This window comes from Orcinus orca, chromosome 5 (assembly GCF_937001465.1).
Source record: "Orcinus orca chromosome 5, mOrcOrc1.1, whole genome shotgun sequence".
Taxonomy (NCBI): Eukaryota; Metazoa; Chordata; class Mammalia; order Artiodactyla; family Delphinidae; genus Orcinus; species Orcinus orca.
In genome coordinates, this window is record NC_064563.1 from 68,099,475 (window position 1) to 68,119,798 (window position 20,324).

Below are 20,324 nucleotides of genomic sequence, written 5' to 3' on the forward strand. Positions count from 1 at the left end.
GCACGCGCATCTCCAGTGCCTCTCTCTGTGCCCAAATGTCCTCTTCCTGTAAGGACACCAATCAGATGGGAGTAGGGCCCACCCTAACTGCCTCATTTAAACTTAATCACCTCTTTACAGTCTGTCTCCAATTACAACCACATTCTGGGGTACTGGGGATGAGGGCTTCAAAATATGAACAAAATTCCCCCCCCCCCCACCAAACATCCCTGCCCATAAGAGGGACAATATGAAAACCTACATCATGGGTTATTTTGAGGACAAAAGAAACAAAGAATGTGAAGGTGCTCAGTAAACAGCAGGTAGGAACGTCCCTTATCACTGGGCTACTGAGAAGCCGGCATGCACGGGGAGGGGCTGTGGGACCTTCTTACTCGCCTCAGAAAGCAAGGATGCAACCCGCTCTGCCCTGCTGCGGGCCAGGTTCGGCCCCCATGTTCTGGACGGGTGAGTGGTAGCTGGCAGACTCGGCCTGCCAAGCCAGTGGTAGGCGTCACCTTGGGCTACTCTCCTGCCTCCAGATTTCCATGGAGATAGCCCACGTGCCCTTGGCGGCTCAGGAACCCAGAGCCCAACAAAGCCGGGCACTGATCAGCCCACCTAAGCTTCCCACTGGGTCTGGTCTGGGCAGATGAAAGGCTGCTCCCAGCTAGAGAGCTTCAAAGCCCGCTTAGAAGCATGGCGGCCTGAAAACAGGCTGGGGGGTGGGGAGATGGAGATGGAGGGGGCTTTGGGGCTTCCTTGGGCACAAAAAGGTGAATAAGGAAGGAAGGCTGTAACTTACCTGCCATGTTCCCACCTGGCCTTTCAAAGCACCAGGCCCTCAGGTATCCCAATCATGGCTTATGGGAAGGGTAATTTATGACCAGTGCTTTCCCTAGACATCCTAACTCAGACACAGCACAAAGTCAGAGGGCTCCTTGCCGGTAACCGGAGCAGGCAGGCGGCTCACTTCCTGGCGTTCTGTAAACCCAGCGTAAAGAGCGTGCTACTGCGAGCCAAGCTGTGAAGCACAGAGCACGGGCTTTGGACAGACTTAGGTCGGAATGCCTACTGTTTGGCGCTCACTACTTCTATTACTGTGGGAGAAGTCGCTTAGCCTCTCCGAGTCTTTTATCAGGAAAATGTAGGTCTAGTAACCTCACTGGCAGGGTTGCTGATGAGGTTTAGAAGTGATGCCATCCAGAGCCTGCAGAGAGCACACAGAAGGCCCTCAAGAAACAGTGGCTGTCACTGTGATTTTAGGTTTCTTTAGAAAGGGTGGTCCTCAGGAAATTGTCTTTGCTACATAGTAAGTGCGTGGCCTTCTGCAGATGGTAATCAGTGTAAACCAGAGAAGGTAGTCCAGGAGGAAGGAGAGGAGGGAGAGGAGAAGATGGGGGGCGGGGAGAGTAGGAAAAGAAAGAGGAGAAGGACACTGAGGAAAAGAGGAGCAGAGATTCCACGACCTTGAGATTTTAGGGTGACGGTCCCTCCTGGCAAGAGAAGAATCCCTGTTTCAACTTTTTTCCTTTAAAACGGGGAGCTTTTGCCTGGTGGCTTTCCCTTGTTCCTGGGCTGAGCAATGAGGATGCAGAGAAGGATCTGGAGACAGGCATGGCTTTGACACCCCTGGTCCGGCTGGGCACCCCTTCTGACGGGCGGTTCCTTTGTGTCCTCGTCACACTGGTTTGCAGGTATCTTCCACTCCCAGGGGTCTGTAAAGCCCCATCAGGGCATAAAAGTGGTCAGAGGGTACTGAGTGGTCTTGGACTCTGGGCGATCCAGATGGAAACGGAAAGGAAAAGCAGCCCAGAGCCACTGCTTTCTGAGGAGGAGAGGGGCTGCAGGGTGGAAGGGAGAGGAAATGTGTTGGCCCAGCGGGCAGGGTCCGGGGTTTCTGCCTCTGCTCTAGCTGTCTAGTTGTATGACCTTGGGCCAGTCACTTTCCTCCGCTGGGCCTATGTTTCCTTGATCGGGGGTGAGGGCATTCTATCCTTGAGTTTGGTTTGAGCTCTTCCAACAAAGGTGGAGGCTGGGTTTCCTGGCCGGCTGGGTCAAGAATAGGTTGGCAGCAGGCCTTGCCGCTTCTCACACTGTGCAGAAGACAGAACGTTCTGTGCAGCCCTACACTGAGGCAAGAGGAAGGGTGAGTTTGTGCTCACAATGGCCATTGTGGCTGGTTCCTGAAAGCCTGCTTGTGCGGTGGGGCCTCCATTCTGTGTGGCTTTCTCTTCCCGGGTTTGGCAGGGCTCTGATGAAGGCTCGGTACATTGTCCCCTCCATGCCTAAGGGCCAGGGGCTTCAGAAGGGGAGGGGCAGCGTGCTGGTGGAGGTGTGTGGTGGGGAATTTCCCCGGAAGAAATGGTCTCCTGAAATGGCTCTGAAGGGAGGGTCTGACATCATCACCATGCCTCTAAGAAAGATCAAGAGTGAGAATATCGCATAAGGCTTGGGAGGCAGCGGAGCTACAGGAATCTTGACCTGGTGGTCCCAATGAGGACATGAAGAGAATGACTATTACTGGACACAGACTCCAGGCCAGGCCTAGAGTTCTGTCAGCTTTATTGTTTTTAATCTTTGTGGCAACTCTGTTGGATAGACACTATTATCCCAACATAAAAAAAAAAAAAATCTTGAGGCTCAGAGAGGTTGAGGAACTTGCCCAATGTCACAAAGCTGGCATATGGTAAAGCTGGAATTCAAAGCAAGGCCGGTCTGACCCCCCAAATAAGCTCTGAATAAAGGACTCAAAGCAGAGACCAAACATCTTGGCATGGTGGGACCTCTCAGTGCAGGGAAGGGGGCGTGGAGTGGGGTGAGCCTATCCTCAGCTCCTCGCAGGGGAGACTTCTTGTTAAATGGAATGCTGACTCTCTTGGCCTGAAGGTGAAATACTAGTTGGTTTATTATCTGGCATGACTTTGCCCACTGAGCTCAAGAAGCTTCAATTCCACATACAGTGTATATAATAGAATCAGTCAGTTAGTGGTGAGATCTTCCAGTTCAACTCAAGCCTGAGTCTCAGGCATGACACACATAAGGTACATTACAGAGAGCTACGCCCACCAAATGAATCACAGCTAGAGGGATGCACATATCCAGAAAGGCAAAGCGAAAGGATAGCTGTGACTTTCTGGTTGTTGAGTCAAGATCAACCAGAAATGGGGAGGTGGGGGAGGGTATTGTGTGAATGGAAAGAATGCCAGGTTTGGTATACTTGGACTTGGCTCTAGTCCCAGATCCACCAATTAGTGTGGCCTTGGACAGGTCAATTAACCTCCCTGGGCTTATTTTTCTAATTATAAAGTGTCTCTCAGGGGTGCTGTAGGGGACTGAAACGAGATGATGAATGCAAAATAGTTCTAGCATATGGTGCTAAATTCAAGTAGGTGCTTAACAAGTGTTGGACGAATTGTCCGGAAAATGGGAAGAGATGGGTGCTGGCTGCAGGCTGGAGGTGGAAAAGACACAGGGCCCTGCTTCAGGCATCCATTCTGCCAACAGCAGCCACTGGTAATGGGGAGGGCTTTGGGGTGGAGGTAGACAGGACACGGCTGAGCTTGTGGGCAGAAGAAGTCGGGACCCTGTTGGGTGGTTTGCGGGGAAGGAGGCATCATCCACACGGCAGTGTCCCCTTTGTCTGTCCCCCACTTCCTGTTGGCTTTTGTCCATTTTTCCTCTTGTGCCACTGACTGCTATTCAAGGCCTCAGAGTTGTAAGCCTGTGTTCTGCACCAGCCTCCTAACTGGCCTCCTTGCTGCCAGTTCCTTTCCATTTCCTTGAATCCAAACTGCGTGCTGCTCTCTCATCCTATTGCTCTTGGCTTAAAACCCTTCATTATTAACCTTCCCATTATTCAAAGGATCATATACAAACCCCATGGCACATTACTCAAGGGTCTCTACGTTTCCAGTCTTCCCCTTTGCTATTTCTGTGTGCTAATGCTCTAGTCCATGTGCCTCTTCTCTCATTCTGTCCTTTCCAATCCTTTCCGGCTTCAAGTACTGGCACACACACATTCTATCTTGTTCGTTCGTTCATTCATTCATTCATTCAGTCATACATCAAATATTTATTGATCACCTCCTAGGTGCCTGGCACAGTGCTGGGCAGCAGGGGATTGAGTCCCTAAGGAAAGCCCCTCCTTTTCTTACTCCCCACACTCTAACCGTACTCTGTTTCTGCCACTCCGTGGTGCTTGCCTATCATGCCAGTGGTAACATGATCGTTCTACATATATTTCTTACATTCGACTGAGATCTGCTGGAGGTTGGAACCATGTCACACTGGTGCTTGCACCCTCTATAGCACCTGGAGCACTCGGTACTTGAAGGCAGGTTTGAATCAGCTCTACTGGGTATCATCTGTATTCTTCGGCCAGTCACTTAACCCCATTAGCGTCAGCCATAAAATAGATTAAATAATTAAATAGGCAACAGCTTGGCCCATAAATAAGGGCTCAGTAAACAACAGCCCAATACATATTTATTGATTAATTAAGAAGATGAAGCACTTCTTGCACGACTTAAAAACAGATCAAGAAGCACAGGCTGTGCAGAGCGTGTGGCCAGGATGGAGTTTTGCTGTGGGCTGGGTCTTAGGAGGTGCCAGATATTAAAGTTGCTACAGGGGAACAGGAGTTGGTGGTGGGTCAAGATGGGGCAAGCAGAAGAGGGAAAAATCTAAGATGTCTAGGCCTGCCAGACAGCCAGTCTAGAAGTTTCTTCTGCATGTGAAAAACGAAAGTTTCCTTGGTTCTTTGGTTCTATTTTGAGCAACAAACCTCCTAAGGCAGGAATTCAGTTGGAGTTTAACTCCAGCTTGAACCTGTATGAGCAAGTTTCCCTCTGCGGACGTGGAACAGCCTCCGGAGGCCCTATTCTGCCTCGCCCACCCCTCCCCATCTTGGCGGGGTGTGGGGGGGGGCACTCAGCTGGAGGCAGAGTCCTCCTGATTCACAAGTCAGCTGGGGAAGAATGAAGGATCGCTTCACTTGAACTTCTAGTAAATGCGGGTTGGGTCAGGGACAGGCAGAAATGGGGAGGCTGGGGTGGGTGGTCTGGTGTGTATAGAAAGAATTCCATGTGTGAAATACTAGGACTTGGGCTCTAGTCCCAGGTCCTCCAGTTTGTGTGACCTTGGACGGGTCAATTAATCTCCCTAGGCCTCATTTTTCTGATCTATAAAGTATCTTCTTGGCATCCTCGGGGGAGCAGCCAGGCCCACCAGTGCAGTGCTTTTCAAACTTGAGTAAGCATTCATCACCAGGGGATCTTGCTGACAGGCAGATTGGGCTTCAGGAGGTTTGGCCTACATTCTGACACTCTCAGGTGATGCCCTTGCTGCTGGCTGTGGACCACGTGAGGTTCTACTGCAGGGATGGGCAAACCACGGCTCGAGGGCCAAACCCAGCCTGCTGCTTGTTTGTGTAAATAAAGGGGGACTAGGACGCAGCCATGCCATTCGTTGCATGTGGTCTATGGCCGCTTTCACGCTGAGGGGTTGGAGGTAAGCAGTTGTAGCCGAGACTGCATAGCCCACAAAGCCTAACTATTTTAAGAGTTACTATGTGGTCCTTTACAGGAAAAGCTTGCCAACCTCTGCTCTAGTGGACAGAGGGCTGGCCTGTGTGAACTAAAAGACCTGCATTTCAGTCGGGGTTTGGCCAAGGGCCAGCCACTTCACCTTGCTGGTTCCCCCTCTCCTTATCTTGAGGACGAAAGGATCTCTAAATTTCTAAGAGACCAGTGAGTCTGGGATTTCAATACTACATAGACCTGAGAATCAGGTTGTGTGGCCTTGATCTGGAAGCTGCAAAAACACACCTAGCCTAACCCGCAGAGTCCAGCAGGCAACCCTGACAGGTACGGAGAGACTGCGTGATGTAGAGGCAGCTGGGAACACATAGGGGCTTGGAGAAGGGACCAGTGAGGATGGAAGGCAGACCTCCTGGCCTCCTGTACAGGCCGATGCTGGCACAGCAGCTCTGCAACATTGCTCACGAGCACCACACACACAAATTTCATCCCATCAAACACGGTTCCCTATCTTACTGCTCCAGGTGCCCCTGACGCTGGGTGCTTTTGGTCAACCAATATTAATAAGCTCCTTCAAGGTCTCAGAGGCCGTGCCAGGCACAGGGATGTAGAAGGAACTATGATATCTGGAGCCGAGGAGCTCACATTGGGTGGGAGAGACACCATGTGAGCAAATAATTACAGGAGAGTTCCATGAGCCGCTGTGACAGGAAATGCATCACTCTGGGTCTCTAGCTTGGGCAACAGGTGATGCCATCAACAAGGCAGGGAACGTGGGGATGGGCAATGGGCTTTAGGAGAAGGGGGAGGGTGTGTAAAGAGGGAGAAGAGAATGCCTCATCTGGGTTTGGGGCATGTTGATTCCAACGTGGGTGCTTGAGGGACTGAGTGACAAAGCTGTGATTTCCTGTGAAAAGCAGAGCAGAGTCTCTCTGTAGGCCTGCCACTGATGCAGAGGAATGACTGGTGTGTTGCCATGGTTACTTCCCAGTGCTGAGGGGCGTCCCAGCGCACACCCCCCAAGTGCCCGCCAGGCTCTTTAGGGGTTGCTAACCTTGCTCCATCTCAGCCCCTAGGTGAGACCTTGGCCAGAGAGACCTCTGTGAAATGCACACTTTTTAGGAACATTTCTATTTTTCAACCCGAATGAGCCGTGAGTGGCTAGCAATTGCTCACTACGACTGTCTTGCTGGTCAGATCTCCACCAAATGGGAAAATTGGGAACATACAACCCTGGACAGCTCCTGAACCCAACCGGCCACTTTCTGTTATGGTTTCCTACAAGTGAGGAGAGAGCCCTGAGAAGCAATGAACTCATGTACCCATGATTATCCTATTGTCTCATCTGAGCTCTGGCTCACCACCCGGGAGGGTGGATCTCTGACAGCTGGATGGCGTCCCTTTATCTGGCTTTGGGATTCAGGGTAAGACCCATGCAATTAGTGAAGATCCACATGGGCACAGTGCACAGGCAGGTTGAACCACCTGTGCCCACAAAGTAGTGGTGTCAACTGACTCTGAAGTGGGAGGGTTTTCCTCTTCCCAGGTAAGACCCTGGCATCTGGGTGGCAGATTTGATGACTGTATGCTTTTGCCAGGAGGGTGCCTGTGTGAGTGCCTGCTAGTTGGTTTGAGTTCCAGGCTAGCGAGCCTATCTGTGAGCCACGCAGTGGCCGGCTGGCCTTGCTGGGGTGCTGAGTAGCCATGCGACTCTCCCTCTTAGCACTTATCACAGATCCTAACTACATGCCTATCTGTGGGATTGTTTTACTGAGGCCTGGTTCCCGCACTCCCTAATGGCTGCAGGCACTAGATCTGGTTTTGCTCATCAATGTGCCCTGGTGCCTGGCATTTGGTCTGTGTTTCGAAGGTGTGTGTTGAATAAATGACAGAAAGCCTGTCACTGCTGCTGGGAAACTGACTCAAAATGTATATCCTACCAAAGGTCTCCCTGTTTTTGTTTACCAGGAATTGCAAAAATTATTCCCTAGTGAAAGTCTGGGGAGATCTTGCCCTCTCTGTTTAGAATCTTGTCTAGGACACCCTGGATGCAGTTCACACGGGGTTGACTAAGAAACCTCACTGAGGGTAAGGTAGCCAGCTCTGGGTGACACAGCCTCAAGGCTGCTGCTGGCTCAAGGCTGAAGGCTGGATGGGGGCATACACGAGCCTCAGAGAAGAGTCTGAGAACATGTGTAGGAAGTCTCCGCATTCACATCCAGGGTGGGGCCGGAGAGAAACAACGGCAGAGCTTCCAGGGCTTCGCTCCCTAGCCTCGGGGGGACTGATCTAGCTTGTGCCATGCATGCCCTTGGTAATTCAAGGCTTGGCACCCTTACCCTCACCTGGCTTCGCCGGATAGCCCCTCAGGTGGAACCTCCACATAGGCAGCAACAGCCAAACACGCTTAAGCACAGTGCCAACAAGTAACCCTAGAGTTGTGGGCTGTTAGAACCATAGGTAATTTAAAGATAATCCAGACCAAATTACTGAAGCAGAAGTAGAGAGAATGAAATTCTAAATTTGGCCCTTTTCTCACGTACTAAATACTCATCACCTTCCACTGATCACTTAACAATTTTTCTGATTACTATTGATCAAGCGCTCACCACGTTCCAGGCATTCTGCTAAGTGTTCTACATGGATGATCTCATTTAACTCTCAAAACAAGGTGACTATGCTGATGGAGAGAGATTATAATTGTTTCCATTTTGCAAGGGTTGAAATGGAGGCTTGGAAAAATTCAGTGATTCAACTAACATCACATGGCTGGTGGTGGGGAGGTCTGGGTCTTCTAGCTTCTAGTTCAATGGTCAGTCCCTTACTCTACAGTGACTCTCAGCTATAAGTCCTCCAGGCTATATTTGAATTACTTATTTGAAGACAGCCAGCACATCTTACTTATCAAATGAGTTTCTAATGGTTCCATGAAAAGTAAATTCTCAGTCTCACAAATATTTGCATCGAATTCTTTGTAAGACTATTTTTTTAAAAAGATTTTTCCCTGAGGGTCTGCTCCTGTCCAGCTCCAGAATCTACTGCCCACTGTGCTCACAGGCCAAAGGCAAGATTCCTTCCCCCACCGCCCTCCGACAAACATTTCTGTAGAACAACCTGAGCCAGGTAGGATGTTAGGCTTTGAAGGAGACACAGAGATGAAGAACACATGCTCCCCATTTTCCAGGTACTGGCAGGAGAAAAATATGATGAGGATACATGTGCCTACGAGACAAGGCAACCCATAATCAGTGTACTGTCAAGACAGAAGCCCAAATTAAATGCTCTAGGAATTCGGAGGCCAGACTCACTTCCAGAGGTGCCACCATAGGCTCTAGGAAGGAGATGGCCCTTGAGGTAGGTCTTGTAGGAGGAGCAGAGTTTCAACCAAGTGTATATGGAGCCTTTCCTTGGACTGGAACATAAATGCTTCCTGTTTTCTGAGTGTCTGGCTTGTGCAGAACACATAGTAGGACCTCAAATAAATTTTCTAGTTGGACACTAGCCACTTGGGGCTAGGCTAGGAATCAGGGACTTGGTTCTGATGCGACCACTGGACATAAATTGTATAAGTCCTATTGCTTCTCTGGGCCTCTGTTTTTCCCAACTATGAAATAGGGACATGGAGGGGAGTGGGTATAACCTTGCTCATGGGTTTCTGGTTAGGGTTAGGTTAAGTTAATATATGTAAAACTATCTGCAAGCCAAAATGAAATATAAATACCTGTCACTATTCTTACTGGTATTATAAAAACTAAAAAGAACCATTGCCCAGGTACCTCTCATTTATCCAATAACCTTTTTTGGACTAACTACACGGGGTCAGGCACTGGGGAAAAGATGAATACTATCCAGCTTCCATCCTTGGAATTTGAAAGGTCTAGGAAAGGAGGCAGAAGGTACAATTGATGGTATAGGTTTAATGTGCTACGGCAAAGGCTGGGCTGGAGTTTGGCAGGATCTCTGCTCTTTCTTAGTGATAGTACAGATAGGTGGCAATGCTAAACCTGAGAACTTCAAAATCAGTCATTCAGCTGGTATGCCCCAACATAACATAGCCTTAAAGGTGAGGAGAAAATTTAAGCTTATACTATGTTCCAGGCACTCTGACATCCATCATCATGACAAGCTAGGTATTATTATGCCAATTTTACAGGTGAGGAAGCTGAGACTCAGAGAGGTTGGGTAACTTTCCAAGGTTTATAAGACTAGAAAGTGTAAAGCCTAAATTTAAACCCAGGTCATTCAACTGCAAGCTTGGTACTTTCCCCAAGACCACTTCTTGCTTTCTAATCAGCCGATGGTTTTATAGAACTCATTCCATGCTAATCTTGATTGACCTTCTTTCTTGGCTTGCTTTTCCAAGGAGAAAGACTGACCTGTGATGAGATTTGACAGTAACATTTTCTGTTGTCATTTCCTTTAACACTTCCTATGATAAACCCCCTCCCTCCCACTATTCTCCTCTGACCTCTCCCTCACCTCCAACCCTAGTGAATCTGCCAAGGAATAACAAATCCCAACAAATAAAGAGCCTGCAGAGGAAGATCCCTACCTTCTCAGCCACTGACCTATAAACCGAGACAAAACACACCGAAAGAAGGAAGAAACCTGCCATATAATTCTGTTCAAGGAGTCCACTAGACCAAAACCTGGCCGTGCCTTAATTCTGTGGAGCTATAAGCAACCTACGCTCTACAGGAACCTGTAGGATTGTCAGATTTGCCTATTTTACAGATAATGAAAACTGAAACCCAAGAAGTTGAAAGGACTTGCCCAACATCATACACTAGTGAGAGGCAAAGTCTGGACTGGAACCCAGGACTCTTGACTCCCAGGCCAATGCTTTGCCACTTTTTAAAATGGGTTGCCTCTTTAGCGTTTCCTCATTAACATCTCATCTTAAGGGAGATCATGGCCCTTTAAGAAAAAGCTTTCACTGTAGGTTCGTTCTCTGCAAAGCCCAGAAGCCAAGACTCCCTCCTCAGTCTCTGCTCTGATCAGCTCCTGTCCTCATCTAAAGAACAGGAAGTAGCTGCATTTTTAGCTCTGAAAGCATATTCTTGGGGTGGGAAAGGGGGATTTTGGGAAGAGAGTTCCTGTACATGAAGGTCATGAGCGATCAGCAGACACATTACTCTTGCTTGAAGAAGGGGAAGATATACGGTAAGACATACAAGGGAAGATGACGATTGTCCTTGAGCCCCAACCAGAAAACATCCTCAGCAAGAGCAGCCCCCAGCCCCTGCCTGAGGGGAGGGGGATTCTGCCCTGATTCTGCTCTGCCTGGATGCCAGAGTGGCAGCTGGGGTGGGAACACTGGGGTGGGAAAGTTTGCAGAAACTTTCTACAACTTCCAATGCTTCCCCCACCCTCTGCTAGCACCCACAACTTCCCCTGCCAAGGGAGGAAGGAGGAACACATTATTGAGTTTAATAATTTATACAAATTGAAAAGTTTACTCTGAAATAAAGGGGACTTAAGAGGGAAGCAGAGAAAAAAAAAATTCCCAAGTCTTCTCTTAAAGGACACAGGTGTGCAGATGACCCCTCTTGATGACCTTGCTTCAGAATACGACAATCTGATTGTTTAATAGGTAGGTCTGAAATAAGGCAGTAACCATTCCCTCAATGGTTGGCCAAGTTTTGTCTCCTTCTACTGGTGGGATCACATCCAGCCTTAGGACTAACCACCTGGGACATCAAAGAACCCAGACCCAGATTCCTGGACACTTGTCTATGTCGGTGGTTCTCAAACCCGGCAGCCCATCCGATCGTCTGGGGAGCTCATTACAAATTTAGGTTCCCAGGAACCAACCCAGAGATTGATTATGGAGATCTGGGCTGGGGCCCAGGACTTCATTTTCGATAGGCAGGTCTGGTTTAAAAATCAATGGTCTGGTCAATCCCATCCATTCAGTCATCAAAACTTTTATACCAGATGCTGGTTTTATGGCAAAGAAAACCAACGTCCCAAAAAGTAGGTTAGTGCCAGCACTTGGATTTGAATCCACTCTCCTGCCTCCTCAGGTGGGGTCTTTGCCAAAGCCCTCACATACGGCTTCTCCCCACACCCCTACTCGGGCTCACCAGGCCACTGAGAATCCCTGCGGATCAGCGGGGCCGGCTCATCCGATCCACAGAAGAGGCAGAGCTGCCAGGAACTTTGATTGCGGCCCGTCTGGTTTGCTGGTGGCAGTGGCTGGTAAGGGGTAGGGCTGAAGGTAGTTTTAAGGGCACTCTCAGAAAGCTGTGTCCTGTATCCTGGTGGGTAGTTGATGGCCTCTAAGGCACACTATCCAGTTGTTCCAGGCAGGAAGAAGAGTCGGCTTATGGCAGGGTGGCAGAGGCAGAGGGAGTGAGGGGGCAGTAACAGAAGATGCAGTCCGGAGGTGACGAGAGGCCAAACCCTCTAGGACCCTCTAGGCCACATGAAGAGCTTTAGCTTTCAGTCTGAGCCACTGCAGGATTCTGAGCAGGAGAGTGGCATGGACAGACATATTTTCCCAGGGGCATTCTGATGCAGTGGTGAGAAGTGACTGTAGAGGGTGGGGGAAGAAGCAGGGAATCCAGTTGGGAGGGTTTGCAGTAATCCAGGGGATAAGGGATGGTGGCTCAGACCATGGTGGTAGGAATCTTAGATGTTTTTAAAGAGTAGAGCTAACAGATTTTTGGATGGGTTGGGTATGAGATATGAGATAAAAGGGAATCGAGGATGGTGCCAAGTGTTTTGGCTTAAGCAGCGGGCAGGTTTGAGTTATCGTCAACTGAGATGGAGAAGGCTGTGGGTGGAGAAGGTTTGGGGGAGGGACGTCAGAGATCAGTTTTGGACTTGCTGAGTCACTGGCACTCACGTGGTATTTAAATAAAGTCTCACTACTCGATGAGATCATCAAAGAAGTGAGTACAGACAGAAAAGAGAAGAGGGCTGGGGACCCTCCCGTATAAAGAGGTTAGAGAGAAGATGAGGACTCAGCAAAAGAGACTAAGAAGGAGTGACCAGTGGGAAACCAGGAAGGTGTGGAGTCCTGGAAGCTGAGTGGACAGTGTTTCCAGGAAGAAGGGGTGATCAGTTGGGTCAGATGCTGCTGACAGATGAAGCAAGATCAAGATTGAGAACTGACTATTGGATTTAGTTACTGAAGGACACTGGTAACCTTGACACAAACAGCCTTTGACCCTAACCTCATGGAGTCCCCCAGTTTGACTACTGACTGTCATTTCGGGCTCCCTTATTGTAACTTTTCTCAGTGAGGTTATTAAACATTGCAGCATCAGGGATGATGAGTCAGTGTATCTCCGAGTCCCTGTAAAGCTGTGGAAGCTTCTAGAGCCTGCTGTAGACCCTAACACAGTTTGCTGCCAGGCCCGCCTGAACACCCCTCCCACTGACCTGGAGCAATTCTCCTCATGCCTGGCTTACCTTGAATGCAGAATTTCAGTTCCTTGGGGTCAGTGACGACCTTCCTGCTTTCCCGGATCACAGCCCGGTTCTTCTTGGTTTCTCCCCAGAGATTGGTGCCACCGTACATGCTGGGAATGTTGAGAATAGCAATGCCTTCAAGGAAGATGCCGCTCAGGTCCACCCCAACTCCGTCACACTGAGGGGCAGAGAGAGAATTTCATCCGTTAGTGTCCTCAGTATATCCCAACCCAAGGTGGCATGTATGTATGTGTATGTGTGTATGTGTGTGCGTGTGCGTGTGTGTGTGTGCACGTGGGCTGTGGGCTCTCATGGAGAATGTGAAAGGCCGTCAGCCACCAGCCAGCCTCTGTCAGAAGCTGAATCTTGGGCAACACTGCTCAGGCCTAATGCTTTGGCTACTGCAGTGGGGTGAGGGAGGTCCAGTCCTGGTCAGCTCTGGGGAGACAGCACGAAGCTCCAGGAACCGTCTATAGATCTAGAAGGGCTTTAGGGATGGTTCAGAAGACAACTGCAAACTGTTCACCAGTCCAACCTCATTCTCATCAATCCTGCCCCTCCGTAACCACTGTGATCTGGTGGAGCATTGAGTCCAGAACCTAACACTGCATATTCTCAACAAAGGACAGAAAAGTTTCATTTTACCTCTTCTTATTTTACCCCTCCTGTGAGAAGTATAAGACTTTAAGATTTGGATGGCTTTCAGAATTTTCCTGTCTCCTGTATCTCTATCGTAAGTGCAATTTTGGCATATGTGCTTGCTGATGTAGCAGAGTTTCTTTATCCAGTCTCTACCACCCACATCACCGCCAGGTACAAAAGGCCAGTAGGCTCCAATCTGCCTGTCTCACATATCTATAAAGTCAGCCTACTTTGGCATAATGCTTACCAACGCAGCAAAAAATAGATTAGCTCTGATCCTCGTTCCTCAGGATTGGAGGTAGTTTACTTCATTTACAGAAGAAAACATTACCCAGAGAGGTAAGCTAAGCTATCCAAGATTGCACAGTTGATAAATAACAGAGCAGGGGTTCAAAGTTGGGGAATCTGACTACAAAGCCCAAGCTCTTTGTCTTGCTTAATGTGAGGCAGGAAAAAAAATCAAAAGCATGCAACAAAAATCCACTATCTTTGAGGTTACCAACAAATCCAAACTTCCAGAGATTTCTTAACAGATGAGTCATAGAAAGGTAGGGCTTGTTGCCATTCATTTTGGCATACTTCCTGATTTCTTTGCAGCTCTCAATTTATCGTATCTTATCATCCCCATGACTTGTCTCCCCAGCTACAAAATGGTAGAGAGTGAGCTTCTTTGGTGACTGGGAATTCCTTTCTTTATTAGGAAGTTCTGATTATTTCAGAGGTCTTTTAATGTTGAACCTGATTCTCTTCCTTCCTGCTTCCACCCGTTGGTCTTATTCTCCCTTCTGAAGTCAGACAGAATGAACCTCCTTCTCCTCCACGGAAGTGCCCACTGGGTTCACGATGATGTGCAACCATCAGCAGCAGCAGCATCATGCATATGCATTAAACGTTGCCATTGGCCAGGCAGGCTTTTAGACACATCTCATTTATTACCTTCATAATAATCTTATAAGTTAGTTACTAGGATTACCCTCACTGTACTTTTGGGGAAACTGAGGCACAGAGGCAGTTAAGTAACTTGCCCAAAGTCACACAACTTACAAACGGAAGTACACAGGTTGACGGCAGGCTGTCGGAGTCTCAGTCTTACCCACTCCTTTCTCTCTCTTCCCTCTCACACCACCATTTAGTTGTGCCTCAGGGTTGAGCACTGTCAAGTCTCTGGCTCCTCCTGTGGGACTTGCCCCGTTCTGTACACACTACGGTTTGTTGCTGTCCTACTCCATAAGGTCCTGGCACTGAAAAGAACACCAATGGCAGAATCTGATGGCACAGGCGGCAATGTCACCAGCACTTCCTGGGGCTGAGATCCCCTAATATTATCACGCCCCAGAGATGAAATAATGTGGGGAGCCCAGGTAGAGGCTCAACATGTCCCCCATGATCATTATCCTTAGTGTTAAATATGATCAAGTTTGCACTAGCTCTTTTATGAGCAGCTACATGACGACTGAATCACTTCAGCTTGAGTGGGTGGTCATCTCAGGCACTCAGGCCCTCATCCCATCATCTACTTCTCAGCCCAGTCTTCCCCATCCTGAACTTGTGTAGGTATTTTTAAATAACTTAGACAGAGGGTTTTGCACTTATTTAATTTCATCTGACTTTCAGCCCAAGCCCCCACCAGTCCATCTAGTTTATATTAAATCTCCATTCTGTGACCCTATGCAATAGCTCTTCTATTATTTGCAGATTAGGTCCATTAATACACATATATAAAGGGCAAAACAGGGAATAAGCCCTCTCCTTGGTCAGTTTAACACACCAGATATTGTGCATTAAATGGCCCTTGGGGTGTGGCTGCCTTCTCAGGGCTGCACCCTCTGAACAGGACTGTCACCCAGCCCACTTTTCATTACAGTATGGAATCATGGAACTCAGAGATGAGAGGGACCCAAGAGAACATGTCCTATCTTTCATCAGTGAGGCCCAGTGAGGTTAAAGATCTTGCCTGTGGTCATCCAACTTACTAATGGTGGAGTTAGACTAGTATCCAGGTGTTCAGACCTCAATTCTGTGCTCTTTCCACTAAAACATAAGACATTGTGCTGAGATCAAATAGCATTTCCTAAATAACCACCCTACAACCTCTATCAGAAAAGGAATAAGAGAACTCATATTAAGCCACTAATATCTGTAAAGGGCAAGTACTTGGTTAATACTTTATTCCAGAATTTTGCCAGGGGTTGGGATGAAGTATATCAGTCTGTGGTTTCCAGAATGTATCCTTTACTAATTTTTAAAAACTGGGGCATTTGTGTGTTTGCCTCTCATTGGATGGAACCCACTGTGTTTTCTGGATTTGTCAGAGTGGTCCCCGAATGCCATCTATAGGTTTGTCCAGCAACTTGGATTCAAGTGTGTATGTTTTCCAAGGCCAGTTAGTTCTCTACTGATCAGCTTTGGGCTCTGATATCTACCTTTATCATTTGTTCTTCCATTTTTGGTTAAGGCTACTCTCTCTCTGGAAAAAATAAAAAAAAACTCTTTTGGAATGTCAAAGTCCTAAAGAGGTATGCTTTCCATGTTCTCTTTTTTTTTTTTTGCGGTATGCGGGCCTCTCACTGTTGTGGTCTCTCCCGCTGCGGAGCACAGGCTCCGGACGCGCAGGCTCAGTGGCCATGGCTCACGGACCCAGCCGCTCCGCGGCATGTGGGATCTTCCCGGACTGGGGCATGAACCCGCGTCCCCTGATTCGGCAGGCGGACTCTCAACCACTGCGCCACCAGGGAAGCCCCACACATATTCTTATTTAGGGATTTATAAATGTCAGACTTATTCTCTGACTTATTCACTGGGTCAGACTTTTCTCCAAACTCTGAAATTAGCTTTGCTCAACCCTGTGCCCAGCATTGAGTTCTTGAACGCTTTTCACCTCCTAGACCACTCAGTCACTTTCTCTGTTGGTTGTAGTGACTTCCGCATGACCTCAATTTATTCATTGTTGGCCAAAAGGCCCCCTCCCTTCTAGAAGTAATAATAATAATACTAGCAGTTATTTGACAAGAGCTTCCTTGTGCTGGTCCTTCCCTTACATTCTCTCTTGGGATGCTCACATGAACACCGTGAGGGAGGCACCATTGCTACCCCCAAGGGACAGGGTCTCAGAGGGGTTAGGGTGCTGGCTTAAGGCTACACAACTTCCCCTCTACAGGCTGGCAGAGCTCGGTTGCAAACCCAGGCAAGTCAGAGGCCAGATTCTACTCTGGAGACGAAAGAGTCAGTGCAGCAAACTGGGACTTTTGCTGATGCTAGACTTGTCGCAAAATTAAACTTCCAGCTGTTGTTTGAATAATTGAAATCTCCCACTACTACTCTGTATTGTAGAGTACTTAGAGCACTGCCTGGCACGTCAATGTTGGTATCAGTATTATATCTTGCTTCTGTGCCAGATTTGTGTTAAAAAAAAAAAGTAAACCATTAGCATAGCACAGTCCTTGGCACACGGTATTCCATAAAGTCACCTTTCTTCCCTACTGCTGTTTTAAGTGTACTCTGTCCCCTCCATCTCTAGTCATAACAAGCTAGGAGTGTTAGTTATTAACTTGGTAAGCCGTTAACCTCTCTCTGGAAGAGCAAACAGTCCTCACTCTGCTTTATGATAGAAGGTCCCCTTCCCCCACTATCTCACTGAGTCATAGGTGGACTGGGGTGAGTAGAAGAGGTGGGGGGAGCCTGGGGACTGTTGGATGTAGCTGCTCCCCACCTTTGGAATGCACCTATTTGGAAATTGAGAGGCAGTGCCTTGTCTTGGAAGGAGCATGCCTGGGCTTGGAGACAAAGAGATATGGGTTTAAATCCTGGCTCTGTCACTTGCCAGCTGTGCGATCCTGTGTTGGTTCCTTAACCTCTTTGAGCTTTAATCTGTCATCCGTAAGATGGGGTGGGGATGGGGAAATAACATTTACTTCGAGGGTTTGACTGGTCTCTGGAAGACAGCAGCATTCCAAAACTGTCTGCATTGTTATTACAGTTAATAATAATATTACCTGTGCCATGAGGCATTTTTCAGCCTGAAATCATCCTCCCACTACCTGAGATCTTGCTGGAAGCATTTTAATGGCCCCTTGGCCCAGCTCATGCTAGTGGGAGCCTTGCCTGACCATACCTGCATGCCTATTCTCCACGCTTCTTGGCCTGGACACCACACACTGATTTCTTTCAGAACCCCAGGGCTGCTTAAGGCTCGGGAAAGGTAGAAAGTTGCCATGCTAGATCTGGGAACGTGGAGCCCAGAGAAGTACACTGTAGGCTTAAATGGAACACCGGCCCCAGGGCCGCTCCCGGCGGGTTCCTGAGCTAAATCCTCCAATAGTTCCATGACGTCATAGGGCCCCCCCTCCCCCTGCTGGGACCCAGGTCGGGGGCGCCTCCTGGGGAGAGCGCAAGGAGGACGGCGGTCCCTGTGCTCACCGTTGGCCATCGCTAACCTAGGACCGGGCTGGCAGGCTCGCCCCTGAGCCGAGGCTGCGCTGCAGCGAAACCCAGGTATTTACAGCCGGGTATGGGTCGAAACAGAGAGCTGTTGTCCCGGCTGCCCGGCAGCAAGCTCGCACAAGCCCCAAGTTGTGCTCAGAGTGGGCGCGGGCTGCGAGGTGCCGGACGCGGGCCGCCCGGGTCCGAGGCAGCAGCGCTGCAGGCGCGGGGTGGGGTGGGGTGCATCCAGGCCAGCCCGGTTCCTGCCCGCCTGGAAGCCGTTCAGGAATCTGCCGGAGCCCAGGCCGGGAGCCGCCCGCGCCCGCCTGCTCCAGGCCTTGCTGCGCCGGCCGCAGCTGTCGGCAAGTTCAACAGTCGTCCCCACTTGCGACGACAGTACCCATAGTTCTAGTTTCTAAGCCAAGGGATGGTTGGTTTGGTGGAGGGCCGGTGGGTAGTCGTATTCATCCCATTCCCCCAACCCCCTCCCCCACCTCTCAGATCCTTAAAATCCCCATAATTTGGGGCAGAACTAGGACCCGCCAAATTCTCCGTGCACTCTGAGGGGCAGAGAGCCGAGGAGGTGAGAGAGGGCAGTGGTGCTTCCCTGCCCGGGCCTCGGGCTTTTCCGAGCCCCGGGTGCGTACCTGCCGGCCTCGGTGACCTGAAAAAGGCGGCGGATCTGAGTGAGGCCGCCTGCATTTCAGCCTGGACGATCCTATTTAGGAAGGTCCTCAGAGAAGGAGAGCCCATAATTTATTTGATGACCTGTTTCAGTTTTTAGCAACTAGGAAATTCTCCCGTCTTCTGACCTCGATTCACGGTGCCACGGATTACGCTGATTTTCTCCAGCTTAGAACGCAGATTGTTTTGTTTCATACTCCTGCCATCGGGCAGTGTCTGCTCTCTGGAATGACCTCTTCCAGGCCAGATTATAAAGTGTAACCCAGGCCTCGATGCCTCTGGGGGCATTTGTCCCCTTTCAGCTTGAAATTTTCTTTCTTGGGTTCCCTGCCTCTGCATTATCTTGATGTCTCTCCCATCTTTGATGACTCCTTCCTGGACTTTCTTTTTAAAAATCTTTCTGTTATGGATATTTTCAAATATGTAGGAAGATAAAATAATAAATCCCATGTACCCCAAATCTCAGCTTCAGCAATTAGCAATTCACAGCTAATCTTATTTCAACTCTACCCCAGTTCATTTGAACTATTTTATAGCAAATCTCTGATGTTCTATCATTTCATCTATAAATACTTCTGTATGTATCTCTAAATGATAAGACTCTTAAAAAAAGAATTATCTCAATTCACTTATCACTCTTAAAAAGTAACAATAATTCTTTAACATTGATAAATAGCCAGTAATTGTTCAAATTTCCTCAACAGTCTCATTTGGAAAAAAAATTGTTTTGTCTGAAAGGTCTACAGAGTGAATTTGGTTGCTACGTCTTTTAGGTTTCTTCTGATCTATAAATTCCCTGTTCTTTTTTTTTTTTCTTGCCGTATAATATTTTATTGAAGGAAATGGGTAATGGGTCATTTGTCCTGTACAGCAGAGCAAACTTTAACGTGCATACGAATCACTTCAGGATGATTAAAATGCAGATTCTGATTTGGGAGGTCTGAGGTGGGCTGAGACCGCATTTCTACATCCTCCCTGGTGATACTGAGGTTGCATGTATGACGGACCACACTTTGCATCTCTGAGGTGTTTTTAAAACATATTCTCAGCCTATCTGGAGACTTGATCAAATTCAGGGTTGACATTTTGGCAAGAATACTCTATCAGTGTATTTCCTATTGCATCTCATCAGGAGGCACATAGTTTAGTTGTCTCACTTTTTGGTGATGTTCAGGTTGGTTAGTGGGTTCAGGTGTCGTCAGCCTGACTCTTCCATTATAGAGTTCTTAATCAGTGGACAATGATCCTTGTCTGGACCCATTATTACAGTCCTTTAGTGGTAGGATACACTTGAGGACACCCTAGCACCCTTTCTGTGCTCTTCTTCCAAATTTCTACAAATGCCATTTTCTCTGTGCATTCTTCCTTTCCATTCTCCAAAAAGGATCTCTCTCTATCTCTCATCTCTGCATCTGTGTTCTCATGGAATCAAAGACCTGAAGAGTCTTGAAAGATCATTCAGTCTAATTACCTCATTTTATAGATGAGAAAAATGGAGGTTAAGGAGGTGAAAGGAATGGTCCATTGTCACATAGCTAATCAGAGTCATCAGATCTGGAATTAGACCTTTGGTCATTTAGATTGGCAACCAAGAGGACATGAGTGATTTTGTGAAGAGGAATTTTGGCAGCTGGATGAGGG

At 48.4% G+C, this 20,324-nt stretch overlaps 1 protein-coding gene across 5 annotated transcripts in view; it reads right to left on the reverse strand.

Moving 5' to 3' along the window:
* Window positions 1–20,324, reverse strand: part of DGKG (diacylglycerol kinase gamma) — a 210,180-nt gene that overhangs the window by 34,003 nt on the left and 155,853 nt on the right. For all 5 annotated transcript variants that reach the window (XR_004476058.2, XM_033403218.2, XM_049710225.1 and 2 more), the window contains one exon: window positions 12,939–13,116. Coding sequence is in view for 4 of the 5 variants with exons in the window: in XM_033403218.2 (XP_033259109.1) it covers window positions 12,939–13,116 (178 nt within the window). In the remaining variant the exon portion in view is untranslated. The remainder of the gene's footprint in view (window positions 1–12,938; window positions 13,117–20,324) is intronic.